The 24,805-nt window shown below is 42.2% G+C and overlaps 2 protein-coding genes across 13 annotated transcripts in view; one reads left to right on the top strand and one right to left on the bottom strand.

Moving 5' to 3' along the window:
* Positions 1-280: 280 nt before the first annotated feature.
* Positions 281-6,893, bottom strand: OARD1 (O-acyl-ADP-ribose deacylase 1). 3 transcript variants are annotated; one of them, XM_006148601.3, is made up of 6 exons: positions 6,281-6,893; positions 5,593-5,672; positions 5,097-5,241; positions 3,563-3,621; positions 2,508-2,620; positions 281-948 (listed from the first exon to the last, which is right to left on the bottom strand). In XM_006148601.3, the coding sequence occupies exons 2-6, from the start codon at positions 5,629-5,631 to the stop codon at positions 846-848; spliced, it is 459 nt and encodes a 152-aa protein (XP_006148663.1). In that variant the 5' UTR covers positions 5,632-5,672; positions 6,281-6,893; the 3' UTR covers positions 281-845. The 3 variants fall into 3 exon arrangements, with proteins under 3 accessions (XP_006148663.1, XP_006148662.1, XP_006148664.1); XM_006148600.3 differs by having other exon boundaries at positions 6,265-6,891; XM_006148602.3 differs by lacking the exon at positions 6,281-6,893 and adding an exon at positions 5,876-6,015.
* The window catches only part of NFYA (nuclear transcription factor Y subunit alpha), a 34,149-nt gene continuing 15,460 nt past the window's right edge, over positions 6,117-24,805 (top strand). For 2 of the 10 annotated variants that reach the window (XM_006148597.3, XM_006148593.3), the window contains exons 1-4: positions 6,928-7,017; positions 18,463-18,610; positions 20,511-20,597; positions 24,216-24,362. In XM_006148597.3, the coding sequence (XP_006148659.1) occupies positions 18,536-18,610; positions 20,511-20,597; positions 24,216-24,362 (309 nt within the window). In that variant the 5' untranslated portion in view covers positions 6,928-7,017; positions 18,463-18,535. Of the gene's footprint in view, positions 6,136-6,927; positions 7,018-7,136; positions 7,387-12,875; positions 13,403-18,462; positions 18,611-20,510; positions 20,598-24,215; positions 24,363-24,805 lie in introns of those variants that run through there. The other 8 variants (XM_006148599.3, XM_006148598.3, XM_014587854.2 and 5 more) reach the window with 7 other exon arrangements.

Here is a 24,805-nt window from a genome sequence, read left to right as displayed (position 1 = left end):
TCGACCGTGGCTCGAGTCCCGGACCCTGTGGCTTAAAACTCATGCCGGGCGCGTGTGCGTGCATGCCCAAGATCCCAAGAGGAGAATGGAGGAGAAGGGATTGTGGCGTGGCCATCCCCCTGGGGGGTGATTTCTTGCTTTCTGTCTCTATGTCTCTCTGTGTCTGTCTGGCGAGCCGCCCCCTAGAGCAAAAACCCCTTCCAAAAAAAAAAAAAAATTAAGTTACAGGCGAATCTTCCATTACCCAAACCCAAAACAACACAAAAAATGAGCACAGAACTTCATTGAACCCCAAGAAAAAGATTTATTTTTCCATTTCTGTCAGCAAATTCCTTAACAATGTAGGACTCAATTTTGTAATTAAAATAAAGAAATAATCCAAAATTCTCTCCTAGGTTGAATTTGATGACATGAACGATAACACCGAATTAAGTGTACAAACAAGATACGTAAACTCACTCACATCTTCATCCTTCCCGAAATTTCTCTTAAAAAGCAGAGAAGTAGAATCAATGCTGCCACCTAGTGGCCAACCAAACAAATCAGGTAGTATACTGGAGCAAAACAAGAGGTCACAGAGGAAACCATCTGGTTTCCCTGCCTAGTATCAGGCCACTTACTCCTTGCTTTCCTGCAAAAACAAACAAACACAATGGCATATCCCAAACAATCCCTCTTTCCAGGGTCCCAGTCCAAACACTGACATATAGCAACCCAAGTCTGGCTTGTGAAACAGACTATCTTGCATGAAATTTTCTTGCCCACTTTGAGGTCAGTTTGCCCAGTCCTATGGCCCAACAGGAATGATACAGTAGAACATGGACATATCCAAAATGTTCATCTGTTCAGAGGGTATACACAGTAATTCTGATGTCTGTTGCTTCAAATACCTCCTCAATAATTGCAGATACATTTTCCCACTGCAGACGATCAAGACCACACCCAATCCTGAAAGACAAAAGATCTCCATTGGTTGTGATAAAGGCATACAGGAAATGGTCCTTTCCCTCTTCCTTTAGGCTGAATTCACGCAAAGCATAGAAACAAGTTATCTGGTCTCATAGGCAGGTGGGCATCCGGATGTTCTTTTGAGAGTCATCCACAACCATTCCTAGGGAGTCCTAACATCCCACAGTTGTCATTTCTCTTTACCTAAGATCATACTACTCGGGGCTGGCAGGTAGCGTGGTGGTTAAGGATGCTGGACTCTCACATGGCTGACAGTGGATTAAGTCCCAGACCTGGTGGCTTGCTTTCTCTGTCCCTCTCTGGTCAAAATTAAAAATAAATAAAATAAAATAATTCTTGGGGAAACAAAAAACACTACTTTCTAATTACTTCATGCTACACTTAGATAACTATAACTCTACCATGAGTTTAACAGGGGACTATCCTTTTATGATGAAAACTGGCTGTGGGGGGATGGGAAAGGATTGGTATTTCTTAAATACATGTGTAGGCCCAGTATGGTGGCACAAGCAGTAGAGCACTGCTGTGCAATACTGGAGCCACACGGGAAAGTCCTAGGTTCAGTTCCTGGGTCAACCTGAACGTGCCAGGCACACCTGCAGCTACATCAGTGATCCCGGCTGGCTGGAAGGTTGACTATGCCATGATAAAACCGTCAGGAGTCCCTATTTCAGTATCTGGGCCTTTCTCTCTCATGAAACAAAGAGACTAAAATAAAATTTTAAAATGTACGTAGGTAATGTAAGATTAAAGATAAAAAGAGGGACAAAGCACAGGATTTTTTGACTACAAAAAATGAAGTTAAGATGGAATGTTGAGAAATGCCCAGCTAGTTGTCACCCAGAAGTAAAGTCTCTGCAACAGTAAAGTGAAAAATCTCAACTGGCCCTTAAAACTCAACGACCTGGCTCCTTTCTTCTAAAATATTACTTTATTATCAACATTCCTAGAGGAAAAAAGGGAGGCTTAACAGTGCTAATTTCACATCACAATATGAAAATTAAGTCCTTGAACTGGGATTTAAAAATTGTTTCTGATACATAAGCCATAAACATATTAAAGACCACTGAGATATAATGACACTATAGCCACAAAGTAACGTGGAGCTGGAACAAACCTATATGCATGGTAAGAGCTGAACTGAACTACTAGGATGAGAAAAAGCCCAAGAGGGAAACCACAACTGCTCAGTCTTGGTTCTTTAGCTCACAATGCTTCAGGAATAGAGGCCATGCTTCCTGCAGAGGATGCCAGAAATTCAACAAGTGGGACCAATCGGCAATAGTTCCTCCCCACTAAAGCTGAGGCAGGTGTGTATATCATTTTAATTTTCCTGGTTTATTCACCTCAAGCCAGAAAATGGCTATGCTTTGGTCTAAGGTCAGATAACTGGTTTACTGGTGATTTTACAAAATTTTGAAATTTCTTCATCTTTAAAGCTGTATTTTGAAATAAAGTCTTAAGTTATTTATTTTGGATAAAACAATAAGCACCGCCAACCAATTAAAGCTTCATTTAGGACCCTGGGATTTCCTTGCCTGGGCATGGAGAGGTCAGTGACTCCATTCTTCAGACAATGGGTCTTCATGGCCTCTAAACTCATCCGTAAGTTTTCATAAGTTGGCTTGTGCGAAGCCCTTTTCTTTGTAATCTGAACACAAAGAAAGATTCAAATTTTCATTAGCCTAAAACAACAGCCAACAAAAATGCCATCACAATTCCCCAACATCCTGGTAATGGAAGTGCATTTGCATAGACTAGTACAAGTGTCATACTGCCCTTTCCACAAGGTTATGGGAGGCCCTCAGAACTCACAAACTAGGGAATGAGAAATCCAGACTCTGCCATACAGTAACCATGCTTTCCCAAGGAAGCCCGTGAGATTAGCTGGTTGTGCCTATTGCCAACCGCTTTAAGCAAGGGAGGTCAAAGTTTTTGTCACTTGTAAGAGATAAGCTGCCTCTCTTGAATAAGGAAGAACACACACCACCTGAAAATCCCCAAGTTTCTATTTATTTTGGAACTGTGCTTGCTAGTTTCTCTGTAAAATAGTGAGAAACAGATAGTGGTCTAAAATAAAAACACTAGAAGTCACACCAACTTTAAGAATTTAAAAGGGCACCCTCATCAGTTTGCTATCTAGAGCACACTTCTATCAGGTTGGCTGGAGGTCACCCACAACCATCACTTAGGAAACACCCTTGGACAGTTGGAGAATGCCACATTCAGGCAGGAGGCAGGACAGGAGCTGGGTAAGACTTGGTACTGCATTTAATAGGGAAGAGTAAGAAAAATCCCTTGGGAGAAGCTCTTGAAACATTATTATTTCAATCTCACTATGAGTGGGACAGAATTAAAAATGGGAAGCAAGTCTTAGAATTCAGTTCTGCAGTGAATGGCATAGTCCTCTTGCCCACAGAGCCTGTGGTCAGCCTCATGCTTCTTCCTAACCCAACTGAACCTGAGCTATCATGAGATGGCAACTTTTGGGAAATCTTGTTGTCTAACAAGGAGCACTGCAATCAAGAACAATGCAGTGCAGCCCACTTGTTCATCAATCTTGAGGATGTTTCAAGAACTGGTCCCATCTTACCAAGTAATATATATAGCGCCCATCTCTCTTCAGAACAGCCACTTCTCCAGATTTCTTTTCTGAGAAAAACAGTTATTTAATAGTAGAAAGTAAAAAACAAACAAAAAAAAACACTGACTTTCATTCTTTGATCTTTTAATCTTTACTGATCTGAGTTTATCTCAGATCTAGAATTTTCGACTGTTAAGAAATCTAAGAACATTTGTTACTAATCAGCCTTCCCACATACTGTTGTCCTAATTTCGTTTTCTTACAATCATGTTTCCTCACACCCCATCATCTTTCCTGCCCTCATTTATCCACTTAAAAAATTTTACCGTGAGGATCAGCAGACGGCAAGATGATTACGTTGCTGGACTCCCACATACCCAACGTTTGAGTCCCAGACTGGACAGTTTAAAACTCCTGTCGGCTGTGTGCACGTGCATGCCCAAGATCCCCAGAGGAAGATGGAGAAGGAATTGCTGCAAGGCCATCCCCCCAGGGGATGATTTCTCACTTTCTCTGTCTCTCCAGTGAGTGCATGTGTCCTATAGCAAAAATCTATTAAGATAAATAAATAAATAATGTTAGGGCCAGCCAGGAGATAGACTGTGAGTGTGTGTGTGTGTGTGTAGGTGCTGAAACCCACATGGCCAATCTGCAGTTCGAGTCCCAGACCTGGTGACTTGAAACCACACCAGTTCATGTGCATGCATGCCCAAAATCCTGAGAGAAGAATGGAGAAAAAGGGACTCTGGCATGACCATCCCCTGCCAGGGGGAGATTTCTCACTCTCCCATTCTTTCTCTCTGTCTCTGGCAAGCATATGTACCCTACAGCAACATTAATTAACTAATTAATTATTGCCTTGAAATTATTTTGGAGTATACATTTTTACTTAACATGTTTTCATTTAATAATGATCTTTTTACATAGAGTTTTGTTAAGCATTATGAATGGCACAGATTCATTAAAAAGTTCTTAATTATTAAGGAATTTAAATCTAGATGTATCATCTTTACAAATACCTACGATACAAAGCACTAAGAAATTGCTTTTCTCACGGCTGGGACCAGAATCACAGTGAACACTGAATTAGTAAGCCTGGAATGCAGTCTGAGAAATTGTTTCAGAAGCTCTGCAAGATTCTAATGCACATCTCTGATTCGAAGTCATGGATAGAAAGTGATGGGAAGGACCTGTAAGAAAGAGGCTTCTAAACTCCTTTTTGAAGAATAAGGATATTGCTAGTACAGGATTTTGAATACCAAATTAATACCTGTGGACTTTGCTAAACACATCAGACTTATTAATGGTTTCAGAGAAGTAGAAAAATACTATATATAACTAAAGGTTAATGATAAAGGAAAAAAGAAATTAGAAACTTTTTAAATTCTGATTTGTTGTGATAAGGGCCCAAACTAATGGCCATTCCTGTGGAGGAAAATTTAAGAGTTAACAGCACTCAAAGAGTTAGGAATTTCATCTTTGGATGCTAATAATTAAAGTATAACACAAGACCAAAAGATGCTTTAACCAGGGCAAAACTCACGTTGATTTAATAGTTCCTGCACCCCTCCAAATTTCTTCTTGAAGAGGACAGCTATCCCAGCACCCATGCGACAATCCTCACTGATACAGTGGGCTAAAGAGTCTGTCTTGGGACACGCAAAAAGATCTCCTTTCACATAAGTGATCTAAAATGCACAAAAGAAAATAAAATGCTTTACTAGATATAGAAAAACACTGAGCTATTTTTGGCGTTTTCCTTGCTTTTATTTCCCACCTATTGCTTCTCCACCTCTCCTGAAATGTAATGTAAAGTCAAATTTTCAGCATTTAAGATGTAAGTATAACAAATTAAAGCACCTGGAAAAGGAGAAATGGATATTCCGTGCCCAGAATTATATTAGCTTTGCCTAAGTAAATCAGTTGGTGTGTGTGTGTGGGGGGGGGCATTTGAATTACTGATTTAATGAAACAGTGTCTATGCTTTTGCCAATTATCCTTAAGTTCTGTTCACCAATAAGTTAATAGTTGTTACGCACTCTGCTGCCTTCTGGGTCTTCATTAAGGCTGCTGGCCATGATATTAAGTCGCTATTTCCAGAATTAAAGTGTCTCTTTAGCTATAAGAAGGGAAAAAGAAAATAAAAATTCTATTAGGCAGCCTGAATATATCAGTATTATATTTAGTTGGCCCTGACCACTACTAAGTGTTTTCCCCAACGTTTATCAATGAATGTGGTTTCGTTCAGCCTCTAGGAGGTAGCACAAAACTTTTCTGGAACAAGGAAAATAAAGAATCCCTCGATTCGGAGATCGCCTAAACCTGCTCTCATGCCGCGAGGAAGCACAGGCAGAGCTAAGACGCGCCGCCTGCTTTCTGCAGCCCGCTCTCCAGCAAGGCAGATCGAGGGCAGTCTCTTTTTTCTCTGCACGACGCGGAAAGTATTTCCCCAGTGGGTTTGGCTTAGAAGGAAAACAGGAGGGGCTTGGCCGCGGTCCCGTTAAGCCGCAGCCACCGTGTGTACAGAGCAGGGGCGTGCTGAGCCGCCGGCGGCGGGGTGGGAAGGCGGCCTCTCCACGAAGGTTCGCCCCCTCGTCCAGGGAGCGGGGAAGGAAAGTGTAAAGAAGCCGCCCATCCTGTCTCCTACCCTGGGGTGGGCCAGCGAGGGCGTAGTGTCAGTCGCGGGGCCCCCCGCTCGAGCCCCAACGTACCAGGGTCACCTTTCACCTGGAAAGGAGTCGGCGGCAGTGCGGTCCCCGCCCCGCGGGGAAGGGCTCCGGATCTGGCCCTGGTAGGCGGGGAGCAGCGGACGAGCCCAGAGCGGGGCCAATCCCGCCACAGCCCTTAATTGCATGCACCTAAGATGGCCGCCCCCGCCCGGCGGCGGGACGGAAACGAGCCCCTCTAGCTAGCCAGCCTAACTCGCACTCTTTGGTGATGGGCGCCGAACTTCCGGCTGTAATCCCCGCGGTCTCCCGCCGCGTCCCGGGCACGCGTCACGAGACCGCCGACCGCGAGTTGGGAGAGCGGCGCTTGCGCACTAGCCCCAGGGGTGTATCCTAGTGGCTGCTTAGAAGGGTGTGGACTGTTGGCAAACGGGGCAGTTAGCGCCTGCGTGGTTCTGTGCTCAGGATGGTGCGTGAGGTGGTCCGGCGCGTCTCGAAAGCGCCTGCGTAATCCTTCGCCCAGAGGTGGTGGCAAATCAGGGGTGTGGGCGTGGCTTCAGGGGACGCCTGCGCGGTGCTCTTCCAAGGGGGGAGGGAACCTAGCCCAGACCCCGGTTAGAGGGCGTGGCCTCAGCAGCGCCTGCGCAGAGGCGGTTGGAGGGAGGCCCGATTCCCCTTTGTTCGGGTTCGCCATTTTGCGAGGCAGCGGCAGTGGCGGCGGCAGCGCCTCTGATTGGGTTTCGGGGTCCGGTACTGGAGCCAATCAGCGCGGGCAGCGAACCGGGGGAGCGAGGCACGGTGAGTGTGAGGAGCCAATATCCAGCGGCCCAGAGCCGGCCCCAGCGCCCCGATTGGCGGGTCTCGCTGACCACTCAGGAGAGGCCCAGGCGCCCGTCGAGCCCGGGGAGTCTTCCTGAGCACAGCCGAGCCGGGCGGCCGGCAGCCCCGGCCTGGAGCCTGCGAGCGCCTTGGGGCACTCCCGGCCGAGGCCTGCAGGGGCCGCCTCGCGCGGGGATGGCGCGCCAGGGAGCGGGCACCTCGGGGTCCCGGTCCTTGCGGAGTGCCAGTGCCAGTTGGGTTAGCGTCCCCTCGACCCTTAGGCCCAGGTTGTCAGGCCCGGGGCTCGGGGATGGTGGGCTTGCCTGCCTCGACCGCCCCTACACTCAGGTACACACACGCGTGCCCTGGGCCTCGGCGGTTTCCTTCTGGTTGTTCCAGCCTCACACTTAAACCTGTGCTTGCAGTCTCCACGCTCCCGCCCTCGGGAAGGGAAATCTCCCGCGGGGCCTGCGTCCCCTACCCCTCTGCAGCTCATCCGGGTCGGCAGGGAGGCCCGGGGAAGATGTGCGCCGCGGCCAGAGGGCTCAAGTGTGGCGGGCAGAGCGCGCCCGCCTCCGCCTCGGAGCGCCGCGGGCCCGCCCCCGCCGTCTCCCTGGTCGGGGGAGGGGGTCCGTTGCTTTGCCCACTCCCCCCTGCCCGGACGCGCCCCTCCTCCCAGCTCCCTGGGCCCGGGTCTCAGCCCGGCGCCGTTACCACCCCCTTTGGCTCGTCATTTCCTCTCCTTCCCGCCCGCCCCGCTCGCCGGGGCAGAATAGCACACCTCGATCTTGGAGCCCAACCAAGCGGTCTTGCTTTCTTGCCCTGGCTATAAGGCCAGCCCGTTCGATTCCTGGAACCTCACTGCTAAAAGGTCCACAGACCTGCGCGTTCTTTTACACGGAAGCTGCACAAATTGCTGTTAATATTGTTGGTCTTATCCATTGCTCGTTCTGTGAACTCTTCCTTCTCTTGGGAACGTTCTAGTTTTCTTTCTTTTTACCTTGGGCATGTTAGGCTTGACTCCTTAGTTCGGTCTGCACATCTCTTGGTTTATTTTTTCTGATGTATTTTCTAATCCACTGTTAATGTTTTCTCAGTATATGTTTGGAAACTTAACAGTGTTGTGGGGGTTTCCTTAGGATGGTAGGAAATCTCCATTGGCAACTAATCGTCCAGCAGTATTCGTGTGTGCTAGGTGTCATCTGTGTGCTGGGAAGGAGTGGGTAGTCTGAAACAAGAACAGTTTCTGTCTGGTTGAGATTGACCGATGTATGGCTAATTAATTAGCTATACAAAACCTGCTGCAAAAGGGCAGGTTCAGTCCTGTAAAAACACTGATGCATGAACCAGCACCAGCCTCGGTGAAAACCGCCACACTTTTGATTGGCCTTTACGGATGATGGGTTTTCTGAAGACCAGGAAAATGGAAGAGCATTGCTCTCAGAGAGAAAAAGGATGTACAGAGGCACCAAATTGGTGTGTTTTGAAGTGGAAATATGGGACAGTAAGTGGGCAGTAGCCTTGAGATTCTAGGCTGGGAAAGCTTAGTTGTCCAAAATATCTATTTATCTTACTAAGGAATTTTTTGAAAGAAGTAATTTTGTCTGGAGATTCAGGTAGAAAGGATTTGGGATATATATAAATACATATATGTGTGTATTATATATGTGTATATATATTTTTTTTTAAGATTAAAAAAAAGTTTTTGCTTTTAATAGTGGGCGATGTCTTTTAGGAAAGAAAAGGAGCGTTTTCTGCTAAAAGCCTATACGTTTTTACTCATTGAAGCATCTAGTGCAGTTCCTGGTACATAGAGTAGGTCTCCAATAATGTAATAATGTAATACCCATTATTTTTACATCACATTTCCCAAAATCGTGCAACTAGTAAGTTTTAGAAGACTCCCAGCCCAGTGCTTTTGTCACTACTAAATCTTTGGGGAACAGTTTTGTTTTTATCTTTTTTTTTTTTGTTTTTGTTTTCCTTTAATTTCCAGAAGGCATGTGTGCTCCAGAGAGAGAAAGAAAAAAAAAAAATCCCCAATTGGGATGTGATCATACTGTAGTCTCTCCTCCATTCCTCCATCCTGTGTGGATTTTAGGAGTTCACATTCATGTCCAACTAGGAGTGCACATTCATGTCCAACTTGTTTTTAAAGCCACTGGGGTCAGGATTTGAACCGACATAAGGGATGAAGCCCCCTTAACCACTCTACCACAGGGCAGGCCCTGTTTTCATTTTTTAAGCCTTTTTCATTGTTGATTAAATCATTTTTCTAGATTTATTTAATCACTACATTATCCACAGTAGTAGATGAAGCAGCATGGCTTAGGCATTTTTAAAAACATTTATATTTGCGTTTGGATTAGATGTTTTAACTTTGATATTTAAAAATGGGTTATATGGCCAGCAAGTGGCATGGTGGTTAAGGCTGCTAAATCTCACGTGATAGACTATGCAGTTTAAGTCCCAGACCCAGTAGCTTGAAAATCATAGCAGGTGCATATGTGCGCCTGCCCAAAATTGTGAGAGGATAAATAGAGGAGGAAGGATTGCATCATGACCACCCCCCCACACTCCGGGGGGAGGTGTTTTCTCACTTCCTCTCTGTTTCTGGCAAGCGCAAACTGAAAAAAGGAGAAGTACATTTGGTCACAAAACTAACAAATACTTTACTAGACAACTTTCTAAGAAACAGTTATAGTGTAGTCACTTTTTTGTTAAGTGCCTGTAGAGCCCACCTGTCTGCAGAAGAATTTCTTTTCCTGGTATTTTGAGTGAACAGTGATGTGGCCTATCGTCTGTAAGACTGTGAGGCCTTTTTAGACTACTGTTCGTGTGCTGAAATATTTCCGTCCTGTTTTTATGGTCTCCATTTGGAGTACTCGCACCCTACCACGTCATCACACAAGTAAATCCATCTTACACCTAAGATAAGTTCACATGGTACCTTTTTCTAAAGAAGTCCTTGATTTATTCCCAGCCTGAAATCTTTGTTCTCACCCCCCCCCCAAAAAGATGATTTAAAGTTAGGTTCTTCATCAGTTTCTTTTTTTTCAATTAATTATATGTGTGTGTGTGTGTGTGTGTGTGTGTATATATATATATATATGTGGTTTTTTGTTTGTTTTTGGTTTTTTTCTCATTTGACTAGAGGAGAGAGAAAGCAAGCCACCAGGTCTAGGACTCGAACCATGGTTGGCCATCTGGGAGTCCAACACCTTAACCACCATGCCACCAGCCAGCACCCATCAGAGTTTATTTCTAAGAACTGTGAGAACATTGGATGGCACATCATTAGTGGAGAGGAATGAATTAGGAAGCTTCAGTTCAGAAACCCCTGTAGGATGATGGAGAAACTGGACAGCCCTTTGCTATTTAATCTAATCTGCCACACACAGATGAGGACCCCCGCCACACTTTTGATTGGCCTTTACGGATGATGGGTTTTCTGAAGACCAGGAAAATGGAAGAGCATTGCTCTCAGAGAGAAAAAGGATGTACAGAGGCACCAAATTGGTGTGTTTTGAAGTGGAAATATGGGACAGTAAGTGGGCAGTAGCCTTGAGATTCTAGGCTGGGAAAGCTTAGTTGTCCAAAATATCTATTTATCTTACTAAGGAATTTTTTGAAAGAAGTAATTTTGTCTGGAGATTCAGGTAGAAAGGATTTGGGATATATATAAATACATATATGTGTGTATTATATATGTGTATATATATTTTTTTTTAAGATTAAAAAAAAGTTTTTGCTTTTAATAGTGGGCGATGTCTTTTAGGAAAGAAAAGGAGCGTTTTCTGCTAAAAGCCTATACGTTTTTACTCATTGAAGCATCTAGTGCAGTTCCTGGTACATAGAGTAGGTCTCCAATAATGTAATAATGTAATACCCATTATTTTTACATCACATTTCCCAAAATCGTGCAACTAGTAAGTTTTAGAAGACTCCCAGCCCAGTGCTTTTGTCACTACTAAATCTTTGGGGAACAGTTTTGTTTTTATCTTTTTTTTTTTTGTTTTTGTTTTCCTTTAATTTCCAGAAGGCATGTGTGCTCCAGAGAGAGAAAGAAAAAAAAAAAATCCCCAATTGGGATGTGATCATACTGTAGTCTCTCCTCCATTCCTCCATCCTGTGTGGATTTTAGGAGTTCACATTCATGTCCAACTTGTTTTTCAAGCCACTGGGGTCAGGATTTGAACCGACATAAGGGATGAAGCCCCCTTAACCACTCTACCACAGGGCAGGCCCTGTTTTCATTTTTTAAGACTTTTTCATTGTTGATTAAATCATTTTTCTAGATTTATTTAATCACTACATTATCCACAGTAGTAGATGAAGCAGCATGGCTTAGGCATTTTTAAAAACATTTATATTTGCGTTTGGATTAGATGTTTTAACTTTGATATTTAAAAATGGGTTATATGGCCAGCAAGTGGCATGGTGGTTAAGGCTGCTAAATCTCACGTGATAGACTATGCAGTTTAAGTCCCAGACCCAGTAGCTTGAAAATCATAGCAGGTGCATATGTGCGCCTGCCCAAAATTGTGAGAGGATAAATAGAGGAGGAAGGATTGCATCATGACCACCCCCCCACACTCCGGGGGGAGGTGTTTTCTCACTTCCTCTCTGTTTCTGGCAAGCGCAAACTGAAAAAAGGAGAAGTACATTTGGTCACAAAACTAACAAATACTTTACTAGACAACTTTCTAAGAAACAGTTATAGTGTAGTCACTTTTTTGTTAAGTGCCTGTAGAGCCCACCTGTCTGCAGAAGAATTTCTTTTCCTGGTATTTTGAGTGAACAGTGATGTGGCCTATCGTCTGTAAGACTGTGAGGCCTTTTTAGACTACTGTTCGTGTGCTGAAATATTTCCGTCCTGTTTTTATGGTCTCCATTTGGAGTACTCGCACCCTACCACGTCATCACACAAGTAAATCCATCTTACACCTAAGATAAGTTCACATGGTACCTTTTTCTAAAGAAGTCCTTGATTTATTCCCAGCCTGAAATCTTTGTTCTCACCCCCCCCCAAAAAAGATGATTTAAAGTTAGGTTCTTCATCAGTTTCTTTTTTTTCAATTAATTATATGTGTGTGTGTGTGTGTGTGTGTGTGTATATATATATATATATGTGGTTTTTTGTTTGTTTTTGGTTTTTTTCTCATTTGACTAGAGGAGAGAGAAAGCAAGCCACCAGGTCTAGGACTCGAACCATGGTTGGCCATCTGGGAGTCCAACACCTTAACCACCATGCCACCAGCCAGCACCCATCAGAGTTTATTTCTAAGAACTGTGAGAACATTGGATGGCACATCATTAGTGGAGAGGAATGAATTAGGAAGCTTCAGTTCAGAAACCCCTGTAGGATGATGGAGAAACTGGACAGCCCTTTGCTATTTAATCTAATCTGCCACACACAGATGAGGACCCTTTTGTTGAGTTGTGAAATACGTTTAGTGGCCCACTACTAACAGCTTTTTATAATAGAAAATGTGAAAGTGGGTCTTACACTGTTTCATGAACCCTTTGTTTCAGATACATGTATTTTTTGTGTTGTGTGTGTGTTGCGTTGTCATAAAAAATTGTGTTTCCTACTATGGGTGTGGTCAAAAAAAAAATCAAAGCTACCTTTCTAGTCTTTGCCTAGTGCTGATTGTCAAATGTGGTAATCAGAGCTCTTGAGAAACAGAGAGACAGGAAGCAAGAAATGACTCCCTCCGGGTGGTGGCCACACCGCAATCCCTTCTCTTCTATTCTCTCCTTGGGATTTTGGGCACACATTCACATGTGCCTGGCCTGAGTTTTAAGCCACCAGGTCTGGGGCTCAAACCGCAGTCAACTATGTGGGAGTCCAGCAATGTAACCATTACACCATCTGCGGGTCCCAGAGCTCTTTTTATATGTTTGTAGTTTAGTTCCTGGAAGTTACATTTTACAGTCTAAGCTGTGTATAGGCCCACATAAAATGGGTTCCTTAATGGTTGGCTAAATTTCAGTCTGCACCTTGAAATGGCAAGGCAGAGATGCTGTAGGAAAGGAATTTTCATACTGGCCAGAATAAACAAACATCCATTCTTTTTCTCTGAGGTAAAAACATTCAAAACATTGTGTTAGAAACAGGAGTTAGACTTAATCTGGCTAACTTAATCTTGGGCAGAGAGGCATTTAAGGAAAGCCATGTCAGATTGCATTGCAGTTCTGCTGGCTGAAACTCACAGGTAGGAACCTGTGGCTTCCCTGAAGCCAGTTGTTTGTAGCATTCCTCATTAGCAATCCCGATGTGCTCCAAGCTGAATCACCTCCTAGTTAACGGGAGAGAAGATTGCTACTCAACCTGGAGCTGCTTCCTTTTTTACCCATTAAGGTATAGTGCATTTAAATGTCCTCAAATTGATTCATTTGTATTATCAGGTTCACTAGTTCAGAAAATCTGTATGCTCTTACAATTATTAGTCATTCACATGTGCTTTAAGTTACATATTTTTTCTTATAAAATGCAGATTTTTGGAAATTAGCCAAAGGAAAAAAAATTTTTTTTTTTTTGAGAAGTTTTCGCTATAGGGCGCGTGCGCTCGCCAGACAGACAGAGAGAAAGAGACGAAGAGACAGAAAGCGAGAAATCACCCCCAGGGGGGATGGTCACGCCGCAATCCCTTCTCCTCCATTCTCCTCTCGGGATCTTGGGCACGCACGCACACGCGCCTGGCATGAGTTCTAAGCCACCGGGTCCGGGACGCAAACCGCAGTCGACTACGTGGGAGTCCAGTGACATAGCCATTATGCTAACTGCTGGTTCCCCAAAGGAAAAAAATTCTTAAGAAAGGGACTTGGGGACTGGGGAGGTATAAAAATTATGTAAGGGAAACTTCAGAAAGTTCATGGAAAATTAAAAAAAAAAAAAAACTATTTCTCCATCAAGTTGAAGATACTTCTTCTGTAAGTCCATCCCTAGAGAACTGAGGGTCATCTTTTTTGCCTTGATTGGACCACTTCACGTTTTGGTAGCCACTGCTTTGATTTTACTTCATTTTTTGAATCATACTGGCAAAACTGTGTATTATCTCCTATTACAAGTCTTTGAAGAATATTTCAGGATCTTGAGAAATTTCCATCAAAAGCTCTTTTCTTGTCTACTGCTGATCTGGGCCACAACTGATTTGGCACCCACCAAGCAGAAAACTTGCCCAACTTAAATTTTTCAGTCAGAAATGTGTAAACTGAAGCAATTTGAAATATCCGTGGTGTTGGCTGTTCTCTGCTGTTAATCGTCAGTCCTCTTCAGTTCGGGCACCGGCAGGATTAAATTTTTCCTTGGCTAATTGTCGTGGATGATCTGCTGCAGTAGGACCTACATCACCTCATCTCTTTTTGAACCAGTTATCCTTCGTAAACTGTTGATTTCTTCATGGCATTGTCCCCAGGACGTTTTTTTTATAGAGAGTACTTGCATTTACCAGGGGGTAGAAGGGAAGCGTCGCACCATGGCGCGTGATCGTGCTGCAGTCCTTTCTCCTCCATTTCTACGTCCTGTTGGGATTTGGGGCACATGCACCCAGTGTGCTTTTTAAGCCTCGGCCTGGATTCAAACCACGCTTGGCATATATAATCTGTCTCTCTCTACCACTAGTTCACGGGACTGCTTCCCCAACACATTTTTTTGTAGAGCATCAGCAGTTTTACCATTCTTCCACATAAGCTTTGTGCTTGATGTTGGTTCTTCAGTTTTAGCAGAATTCATGTTTCCCTGATAGGAGCTTTTATCAAATTGAGTCAGCCTTATAAGTGCCTCAAACTAGATTCAAGTAAGAAATATAAAAAGTTAATGTAAGTGGGGCCAGCAGGTGGCACCAGGTTAAGGCACTGGATCCCCCATGGCCAGGTCTGCTGTTGGTGGCCTAAAAAACACGCTGGGCACATGTGCCTGCATACCATGCCCAAAATCTAGAATGGAGTGTGGTGTGGCCATGCCCCCTGGGAGGTGGTCTCTCACTTTCCCTCTCTGTCTAGCACAGGAGCCCTTAGGGTTTTTTGTTGTTGTTTTGCAGAATTATTTTATTTAACTTTATTTGTTCATTTTATTTTAATTTGACGAGAGAGAGAAAAAGTGAGAAAGCAAGCTGCCAGGTCTGGGACGCAGAGCATAGCCATGTGGGAATCCAGCATCTTTAACCACCATGCCACCCGCCGCCACCCCCCCAAATTTTTTTAAAATAAAAATACCAGTGTATTTTGATACAAAATTCTGAAATGTAGTCTTGTTTTTTATAACATGCATTTTCTTTTCTTTTCTTTTTTTGAGATGTTTTTGCTATAGAGTGTGTGCACTCACCAGAAAGACAGAGACAGACAGAGAGACAGAAAGAGAGAAATCACACACCCCGCCCCCCCAGGGAGGATGACCACACTGCAATCCCTTCTCCTCTATTCTCCTCACAGGATCTTGGACACACATGCACACATACCTGGCGTGAGTTTAAGCCACAGGACCCAGAACTCCAAACGCAGTCAACTACATAGCCATTACGCCAACTGCTGGTCCCTATAACATGCATTTTCTATGAACTATTTCGGAGACTCCTCAGTGAAAACATTCATTTCATAATTCTTATTAGATATATGAACTTGATATTGAGAGATAGTTTAGACATAAAGTGTAATCATTTTAAGTATACATTTTGACGAGTTTTGGTAAAATATGACTGTGCCACCACTACCACAGTGAAAATGTAATGCTCCATCCAAATTAACCTCCCTCTTTCCTCCATTCTCCTTTTCCAAGGGACTGCTGATCAATACTATTTTCTGTCTCTAAATTACCATTGTCTTCAGAGCTTCATGTAAATGAAATCATATATATTTTATCGTTACCTTACTTGTATCAGTTTAGGAATATGAATGTGTTGTGTGGTAAGAACAAGGTAGTGACTAAGCAAAGATTTAATCTGGCTGAAAACCTGATTTCTCTGTACTATACCCAGAATTTTGGAATTCACTTAACTAATTCAGAAGAGACAGATGGAAAAATGAGAAAACAATTTGGTCAGTATACAGTGAAGAAAAAACCCTCAAGTTTACTTGTGTTGTTGCTGATTGTATTTGTTCCCTGTTGGCTAGTCAGTATATTTGTAAATCCAAATTATAGCTAGGAATTTGCTTAGTGAGCGTGAAACCTGTGTACTCACCACTTCAAGAGTCTACCACTAATGTTTTATCATGCTTGCTTTGCAGATATTTACCCGTATCTCCACTCATTCATTCTTCAATTTGTCTTATTTTTGATGCATTTCAAAGTAAATTTTAGATACCAGTGTATTTCCTGAGAACTTGAACATACAATTGAGTATATTTTGATTAGTTCTTTGTGTAATTTTAGGACACATTACAAGTGATTAATGCCGTCAGCAGCATGTGTGGATTTGTGGGAAGTGGAACCTTACCTTGCTCTATAATGTGCAACTCAGCACACATAATTTTGCAAACGCCTGGAGAAAAATTGGGAGGAGAATTTTATCTATAGTTTGTTTATATATTATATATCTCTGCCCCCACCCCCCATACACAGACCATATTCCAAGATGGGTTACCCTTTAGTAATTTATATAATTTTAATTTGAATGAAATCTTTTTGTAGGGTTCTCGGGAACCAGCAGTTAGCGTAATGGCTATGTCGCTGGACTCCCATGTAGTCGACCGCAGTTCGCGTCCCAGACCCGGTGGCTTAAAACTCATACCGGGCACATGTGCGTGCGTGCCCAAGATCCTGAGAGGAGAATGGAGGAGAAGGGATTGCAGCATGACCATCCCCCCTGCGGGGTGATTTCTCGCTTTCTGTCTCTCTGTCTCTATCTGGCAAGCGCATGCGCCCTATAGCAAAAACCTCTCAAAAAAAAGGGGGGGGGTTCTCAAATACCACTTAAGTTTATCTAATTGTGTCATTTCAAAAGATAGTCTACAACAACTCATGAAGTGTCTGAGAAGTGTAGGTTTGAGTTTTGACTGGATATTTGATGATATCAAAGACTTATTAGTTTCTGTATGTTTGAAAATTATATTGGGGGGCAGCAGATGGCATGGTGCTTAGTTAAGGCACTGGACTCCCACATGGCCGACCATGGTTGGGGTCCTGGACATTGTAGCTTGCTTTCTCATTTTCTCTTTGTCTCTTTCTGGTGAGCACACATGCCCTATAGCAAAAATTAAAATAACAATAATAATAGATAAAATTAATTCTTTTTTTAAAAAAGAAAATGATACTGGGTTGGCAACCCGTAGCACAGAAGTTAAGCACTGTACATTGGAATGTGGAATCCACATCCCTGAGCCCCAGCTCTGATGCTTAGGAGAAACTATGTCAGGCTCATGTGCATGTGTGCCTGCCCAGAAACCTGAAGGGACAGAGAAATGAAGGAGGAAGGATTGCAGTGGGCCATACCCCGTAGGGGGAGTCCTCCTTTCTCTGGAAAGGACATATGCCCCCTGGCAAATTAAAAGGAAAGAAAATAAAACTGTGGGGAGATAGTACTATTGTGATAAAGTGATAACGGGAAACTAGTGCTTACTCTTTAGAAGTAGACATCATGTGTTCAAAAAATTTTGGAGTGATACAGTGTCTAGGATTCTCTTCAAAGTAATTCAGGGATGGGGTATATATGAAATAACACAGGCCATGGCTTTGAAGTTGTGTGATGGGTACAGAGATTCATTACACTGTACCTATATACTTGAAAACTGCAATAATAAAAAGTTAAAACTATATAATAAAGGGATGTATAACAAAATGCTAGTAGATATTCAAATTTAAGAAGTTAATCTGATACCCAGTTTATAAATACCATCATTATTAGTGTAATTTCTTTTTATTCCTTGCTCAGGATTAAAATGTAAACTCCTAAACCTTTATTACAACTTTCTTAGCCCTGCTTAATGGAGATTTTAATAAGCAAAATATTTGACTTCAGGTCTAGGGTAATATGCCTACTAAATAATAAACTCTGAAGTTTTAAATTGTAGCAGACCAGAGTAACATATTTTATAGGCAGCAAATCTGTGTTACAAATTAAAGAATCTTTTATTTGGTGAAGCACTACAGGTACAGACCTAAAAATTATGGTTAAATAGACCTTGTAGCAAAGTGGTATTGTAGCTTAATGTATATTTCTAAGTTGCAAGTATTGCTCTAGTATTAAAAGGTTAGGTTGCCAATCAGAAATGACTAAAAGCGTTTTTAAAACAAGACAATAGCATTGCGATGTTATGATTGTGCTGTGTAATCCTAGTTAAAAATGTTAACAATATATTTTCTGTTTTCTTAGCCTGTTTTGTTGCAGTTAAAAGTACAAGTGTTAGGTGTTACCAAGATCAATAATCTGGCAAGGCCTTTATTGATCATCTCATTTTAGTTTTCTTTTCCAACTTTTCTAATAGGAGTGCACTTCACGGTCTTTTAGAGTCTCCAGAGTGCAGCTCACTGTGGACGGGATTCTAACTTGGAGGAGCCATGGAGCAGTACACAGCAAATAGCAACAGTTCCACAGAGCAGATTGTCGTGCAGGCTGGACAGATTCAGCAGCAGGTATGAAAATAAAACTGCTTCATACCTCACATAGATGGAGTTGATGGCAGCACCACGCAGTGGTTCATATGTTACTCCGGAGGATTACTGGAGAGGTGCTAGATCTTGTGAGATACTGGTCTGATGGCTTGTCCTGAATTGCTCTATCCTGTCTGGGGTCTTTTAGAATCTGCTTTTCCTGGGGTCCTGGTGTAATATAATTCAATAAAAATTGTTCCTTTTATCCAGTTAAAACAAAATACCTAGTCTGTTTTTCAGATGGAAAGTTGGAGTTTTGCTTTTTTTCTGGATTCAATTTGCTTGTTTCTCTCCTTATTTGAGCTAATTTGTGATTTAGTAAGGGTTTGGCCACAGTAGACAAGCCAAGATAGCTTTGAAGAAATCCACTGTTCTTGATTTGATCTACCACAGTGCTTATTCTTAAAAGCTCCAGTTTAATAAGGATAATGTTTAGACAGATATTCTTATGGATAAGCACATAATAGAAAGGAATTCCTTGATGCTGGTTTATTCCTAATTAAGAGAGATTGTTTTCTTGAATTCCTACACAGATTACATTTTCTGATGCTTTATAATTGGGTTTGTTTTAGTAAAATTTTACTCTGTTTCTGCCCTTAGAAGAAGAGAATATATTATGCTTCTCTTTGATGTTAAGCTAAGATTGATATCTTGGGTTTTTTAGTTTGTTTGTTTGTTTGTTTTAGTTTACTTCTTCCATGAGAGAGACACACCCCTAACAAGGTCATCTCGCTGTGATCCTTCACAGCCACAGCCAGCCTGCGGGTGGGCATGCGTGAGTGCCTTGAATTTACAGGAAGGCCTTGGGACATGAACCCACCACTTTCCCATCTGGGCTCATCATTGCAGAGCCATGGTAGCACTGCACCACACTTGCTGGCCCCAGGAATGTTTTGTTTTCAAGATGGTAATTCAAGGAAGTAGTTAGTAGGGTTGGCAGAGGAAGTATCAATCATGAGTTGTTTCAATCTAATGATCAAAGAAAGGAGCTACTCCTGATTAAAAGAGATTATTTAAAGTCCTTAACTGCTATGGCTTCTCTAGTTTTTTATCTAGTTTACTTATTTCCTTCATTTGAGAGTCAGGCTCTTCATGCCGTGATTCTACTCAGAAGCCTACAACCGTTCAGGATCACGGTCGTGGCCGGTGTGTTCAAGTAGACCCTGGACACAAACCCAGAACCTTTTCACATGACCTCCCATATCCCCTAGCAGTGTCCCTACTGCCTGCACCACAGGCTGCACCTCAGCTGCCTTCTAGAGAAAGGGCTTCCACGAAGGGCTCCGCATTCAGATCAGTTTCCTGGAGTGTGGGTTTTTGTTTTGTCAGAACTTATCATTTGAGAATATAAAAATAAGGTTGAGACACTGAACACCTTGCTTCTAAGGCAGTCCCTTTTTGTAGAAAGGCTTAGTTTGGGGACATAAGAGCATGAAGATGAATTTGGTTGCACTTTTCTTTGTGATTACAAGCCCCAGAAATTATTTAGCTTCAAGACTTTTAAAAAGTGATAATTTTGTTCTCCTTAACCCATTTGAGAATCTAAAGAGAATATTAAAATAATTGTGTAAGCTAAAGAATCACCTTATTTCTGAAAGGAAGGACTACATTACAAATTTTTGTGTTAATGATGACAACTATTTTGACCTCTCTGAATGAAGAAAGTGTGTTTTGAGGCCTACTCTGGGGACAGAGGGTTAACCTTTGATTCTGCTACCTTCAACAAAACAGCGTCGATATATGGAGACTACTGAAAATCCTGTGTGGGTGGAGCTTTTGCAAAAAGACTCCCTCCATCCCCACAGAGGTAAGGTGATCTCATGTCTTGAACTATATATTTTCTTGCTGGCACAATTCAAGCTCTTCCTGTTCCTGTTCTCAGCAGCAGGGCGGTGTCACTGCAGTCCAGTTGCAGACTGAGGCCCAGGTGGCATCCGCCTCAGGCCAGCAGGTCCAGACCCTCCAGGTAGTGGTGCCCTCTCTGATTCTGCGTGAGCACTGCATGAACTTCTCCTCTCCTCATGTCTGGTGCTGTTTGTGTTAGGATCTCAAGTAGGAATGGCAAAGTCGATGCATGCCTTTGATGCTGCTAACTTGTCTTTGAGGCTTTTAAGATGCCAGTTTCATGTTTCTCGCCAAGTCATGTAGCAACCCACCTCTCTGTTTTCTGAAAACTGCATTTGGCTAGCGTGCGTCTTTGGGAATGCCTGAAAGAAACAATATGGTGACAGGAGGAAATTCTTACAATGGCATTAGCACATACCTGAAGCTCATACTCTGTCATCTGATTTTATTATAAAATTATATGACTTTGTGTAGTAGAGAAGGGAATGAATATATATGTACACATAAACTAGGCTAGCTTTATTTTAGTAAAGGACAACTCAACCACAAGATAATTACTACACTTGGCAAGGTGTATTTGAAGCACTGAATCTTGTTGATCGCTTGTTGCTTTTTCACTGCGTTTCCTGGGAAAATAGTGAACTCTCTTATTACTAGGTCTGCAGTGACTACCCCATACACCTCTTGGTTAGGCATAGGTGGGATACGCTTTCTTTAAACCTTAGAGCCACTATAAGAATTTTCGGTTAACCAATGCATATATATACAGTTCCTGAACATTACGTATAGCCAAGTCAGGTATCCTAAATTATGATTATAATCTGACCAGTTCCTGTTTTAAAATAGGTATAGGAGCACTAGTCTTCTCTGTGTCTAGAGATTACTTTGACCAAAATAACCATATTTTTAAGAAGTTGGGGCATTCTGTCTTTTTTCCTCCATAGAATTTGAAATGATTTAAAGCAGGACCTAGAATGTAAAACTGGCATCTCACTTTGTTACTGCTGCTGCTAAGCATTCTGCAGCTAACTACCTCTTATGGTAATCATTTCATTTCATGTTTTAGTCCCTGCTCTCCCTACCTCTCCCCGTAGCTTTGCGATGACTTATAGACCATTCTGAATGTAAATGAGGCTGAAAGAAAGTGCTTATAGGTATTCCTGAACTGTACTTGGATCTCAGAGTTCAACAGCTTGTTCATGTTTTTCATGCTTGCTTCATCTTTTTGATATATAAAACAGTATTTGAGATTGTCATTAACTACTTATGGAATGGGAATGTAACATGCTCTTAACTGTATGGCTTCTTGTCTGATGCATGTGTCCTTGTAATTATACATATGTTTAAACACAGTGGGCTCTTTGGAGTCTCAAAGTGTTTATCATGTACATATATTGCATGTCAATGAGGGAAGAAATTAAAATGATGAACCAAAAAGTTAATAAACAGTTGTATCTTAAAACTACATTTGCTACTTATTAACAGAAATGGAAACTCTTTATAGAAATAGTACAAACCTTTAGGGGTCTCATCATTCTGGAGAATTTTTGTTTGTTTATTTGTTTTTGTTTTTGTTTTTTTCTTTTTGTAGAGGTTTTTTGTCTTAGGACGCTTGCACTTGCCAGGGAGAGAGAGAGACAGACAGACAGACAGATGAACAGACTGTGACAGTGAGAGATAAAGTGAGAAATCACCCCCCAGAGGGAATGGCCATACTGCAGTCTCTTCTTTCTGTTCCTAGGATCTTGGGCACATACACATACACATCCAGCGTTAGTTTCCAAGCCACCAGGTCTGGGAGTTGGACCATGGTTGGCCATATGGGAGTCTAGCACTGCACTGTCTGCTGGTCTCATATTTGGAAGAATTTTAAATAGTTCTTTCAGTTATTCATGCAATAAGTATTCTGATAAATCTTTCCTGATAACAGCATTTGCAAATGTTATTGTAGCAAAGGGAATTTGATCAGAATGAGAAGTAAGGAAAGGAGAAAGCATGAGAGAGTCAAGCTGTAAAGTTCTAAAATTAAAGTGGAGTTTCTCAACAGAAAGTTTAATAAAACCTAAAATTTGAACCTTCCTGTTGGTTCTGATACATTGGTGGTATAGGTGTTAGGAGAGCCTTACTATCTAACCACCTTATCTAGGACAGATTGATCTTTTAACTAATGACTATTATTTTAACATACTTTCACTGACATTAAGAATGAGTATTTTACGACCAACCAGGTAGCATGGTGGTGAGGGCTGCTGGATTCCACATGGCTGGCTGTGTCGTCCAAGACCTGGACCCGACAGCATGAAAAATACATTTGGCACGTATGCATGCACACCCATAATCCCAAGAGAAGAGTGGAGAAGGGTTTGCAGTGTAGTTATCTCCCCTGAGGAGTGCTTTTGCACTTTCCCTTTTTTGCTCTCTCTCTCTCTTCCCTCCCTCTCTCCAGTGAGTGCATTTGCCCTATAGCAAATAAACAAGCAAAAAAAGAAGTGATATTTTAATCATGTGAATAATTTTGCTCTGTTATAAGTAATTGTTCAAAACGAAGATAAAATCTGGAAATGAAAGTTTTATAGACGATAGGTATTCTGTTCATCACTCCATTTTGCTTTTGAAGTGGCTTGGTTTGGGGCTTTCAGAAAACAGTCTACTAGCTAGGTATTTTTATATTGGGACTCAGGGTGTCACAGCACTTGAAGTAACCTGGCTACTAGAGTAGTCCATTTATTCATAGGAGCTTGAAAGTTGAAGATTCTATTTGTGCACTTGACTGCTCTGTGTAATAATTAGCATTGCCTCTGACAAAGCTACAGTAACTGCAGGTATTGTTGGATTCAGCATGAGAACTTCATCACAGATATTGCAGGCTAACCAGGGAATATTTTCAGGGAGTCTTTTTTTTCTTCCCTTTTTTTGAGAGAGAGGTTTTTGCTGTAGGACCCCTGTGCTCACCAGAAAGACAGAGACAGAAAGCAAGAAATCACCAACCAGGGGGATGGCCACACCGCAGTCCCTTCTCCATTCTCCTTTCGGGATCTTGGGCATGCATGCACACACACCCGGCATGGGTTTAAGCCACTGGGTCCAGGATTTGAACCGTGGTTGACTACATGTGATTCCAGCAACATAGCCATTACATCAATTGCTGGTCTCCAGGAAGTCTTTATTAATGGACTTTTTAAACAACAAACTTATCAGAGTCTCCATATAAGGTCAGGAGGATAAAAGTTGTGCTAATTGGGAGAAGGGGTTCTCTATATAACCTTTTGGAGCAGCTTGTAATGCACTCTCTTGGAGTCATTGCTGGGTATGGTTTGGTTTACTTGCTCCAGTTTATTTTGAATTTGCAACCCTTATTACTGCCATTGCCTCTGTCTCTCATTGCCTCATCCCCAGCCTTCACCAAAGGTCATTCTTGTATATTAGTCTAAAAAGGCAAATAGTTTTGATGTTGGGATTAAATGTTAGTCATGGACTTAGGCTATGCTTCATGATAAATGCCTTACATCTGTGGAGACTTCTCAAAGACTAGGTCTACTCCATTGTATCTGACCCTAAAGTATTCAACTTGGCATTGAGTCAAAGGTATAGATATTTGAAGAAGATAACTTGAGACTTATTTTTTTCGTCTCCTGCCTTTTTTCCTTCTAGCAAGGCAGCTGAGTTATTCAGTGATTGCCTTTGGGTAAAAAAAGCATTTTGTGTATTACATATTTCATTGTTCTTCTTTATTTCATTCTAGGTCCAAGGGCAGCCATTAATGGTACAGGTCAGTGGAGGCCAGTTAATCACATCAACTGGCCAACCCATCATGGTCCAGGCTGTCCCTGGTGGACAAGGTCAAACCATTATGCAAGTACCTGTATCTGGGACACAGGGTTTGCAGCAGGTGAGTGGTGTAAAGAAATGGTTAGGCAGTATGTCAGAATAAAGATTTTAGAGAATAAGATGCTGCAAAATGATCATTGATACTGTATTTAATTGCTTCCTACTCCAGTTTCGCATTTAAGTAGATTTTCCACCTTTGTAGTACCAGTGATAGAAAGTGGAGCTTGCACTAGTCTAAGATAATAGATATGATCTTGTATTTCTATAAGGAATATAAAGAGATGAGAATCTGGTTTATAAAGTAATTCATCAGTGTGACTTAAATGTTGAGTTTTCTAGAGTCTGGGAGAGGAATTGATAGTTTGCTTTGGAGAAATTGTTGTCTTTGGTCAAAAGTGGTTTTTTTTTTTTTTTGAGAGGTTTTTGCTACAGGACACATGCGCTCACCAGAAAGAGAGAGACAGAGAGACAGAAAGTGAGAAATCACCCCCCCAGGGGAGATGG

The sequence above is a fragment of the Tupaia chinensis genome, unplaced genomic scaffold (genome assembly GCF_000334495.1).
Source record: "Tupaia chinensis unplaced genomic scaffold, TupChi_1.0 Scaffold000238_1, whole genome shotgun sequence".
In the NCBI taxonomy this organism is placed as follows: Eukaryota; Metazoa; Chordata; class Mammalia; order Scandentia; family Tupaiidae; genus Tupaia; species Tupaia belangeri.
Note: the sequence above shows the minus strand (reverse complement) of the source record. Positions and strands in the feature narration are given on the sequence as shown.

What these genes read in the sequence shown, in the direction of transcription:
- OARD1 (XM_006148601.3), bottom strand. Translation starts at nt 5,631, where the DNA reads ATGGCCAGCAGCCTTAATGAAGACCCAGAAGGCAGCAGA. An exon ending in AAGACCCAGAAGGCAGCAGA is followed by an intron (nt 5,242 to 5,592) that starts GTGCGTAACAAC and finishes TGTGCATTTTAG; the next exon opens with ATCACTTATGTGAAAGGAGA. An exon ending in ACTGACCTCTCCATGCCCAG is followed by an intron (nt 949 to 2,507) that starts GCAAGGAAATCC and finishes TTTGTCTTTCAG; the next exon opens with GATTGGGTGTGGTCTTGATC.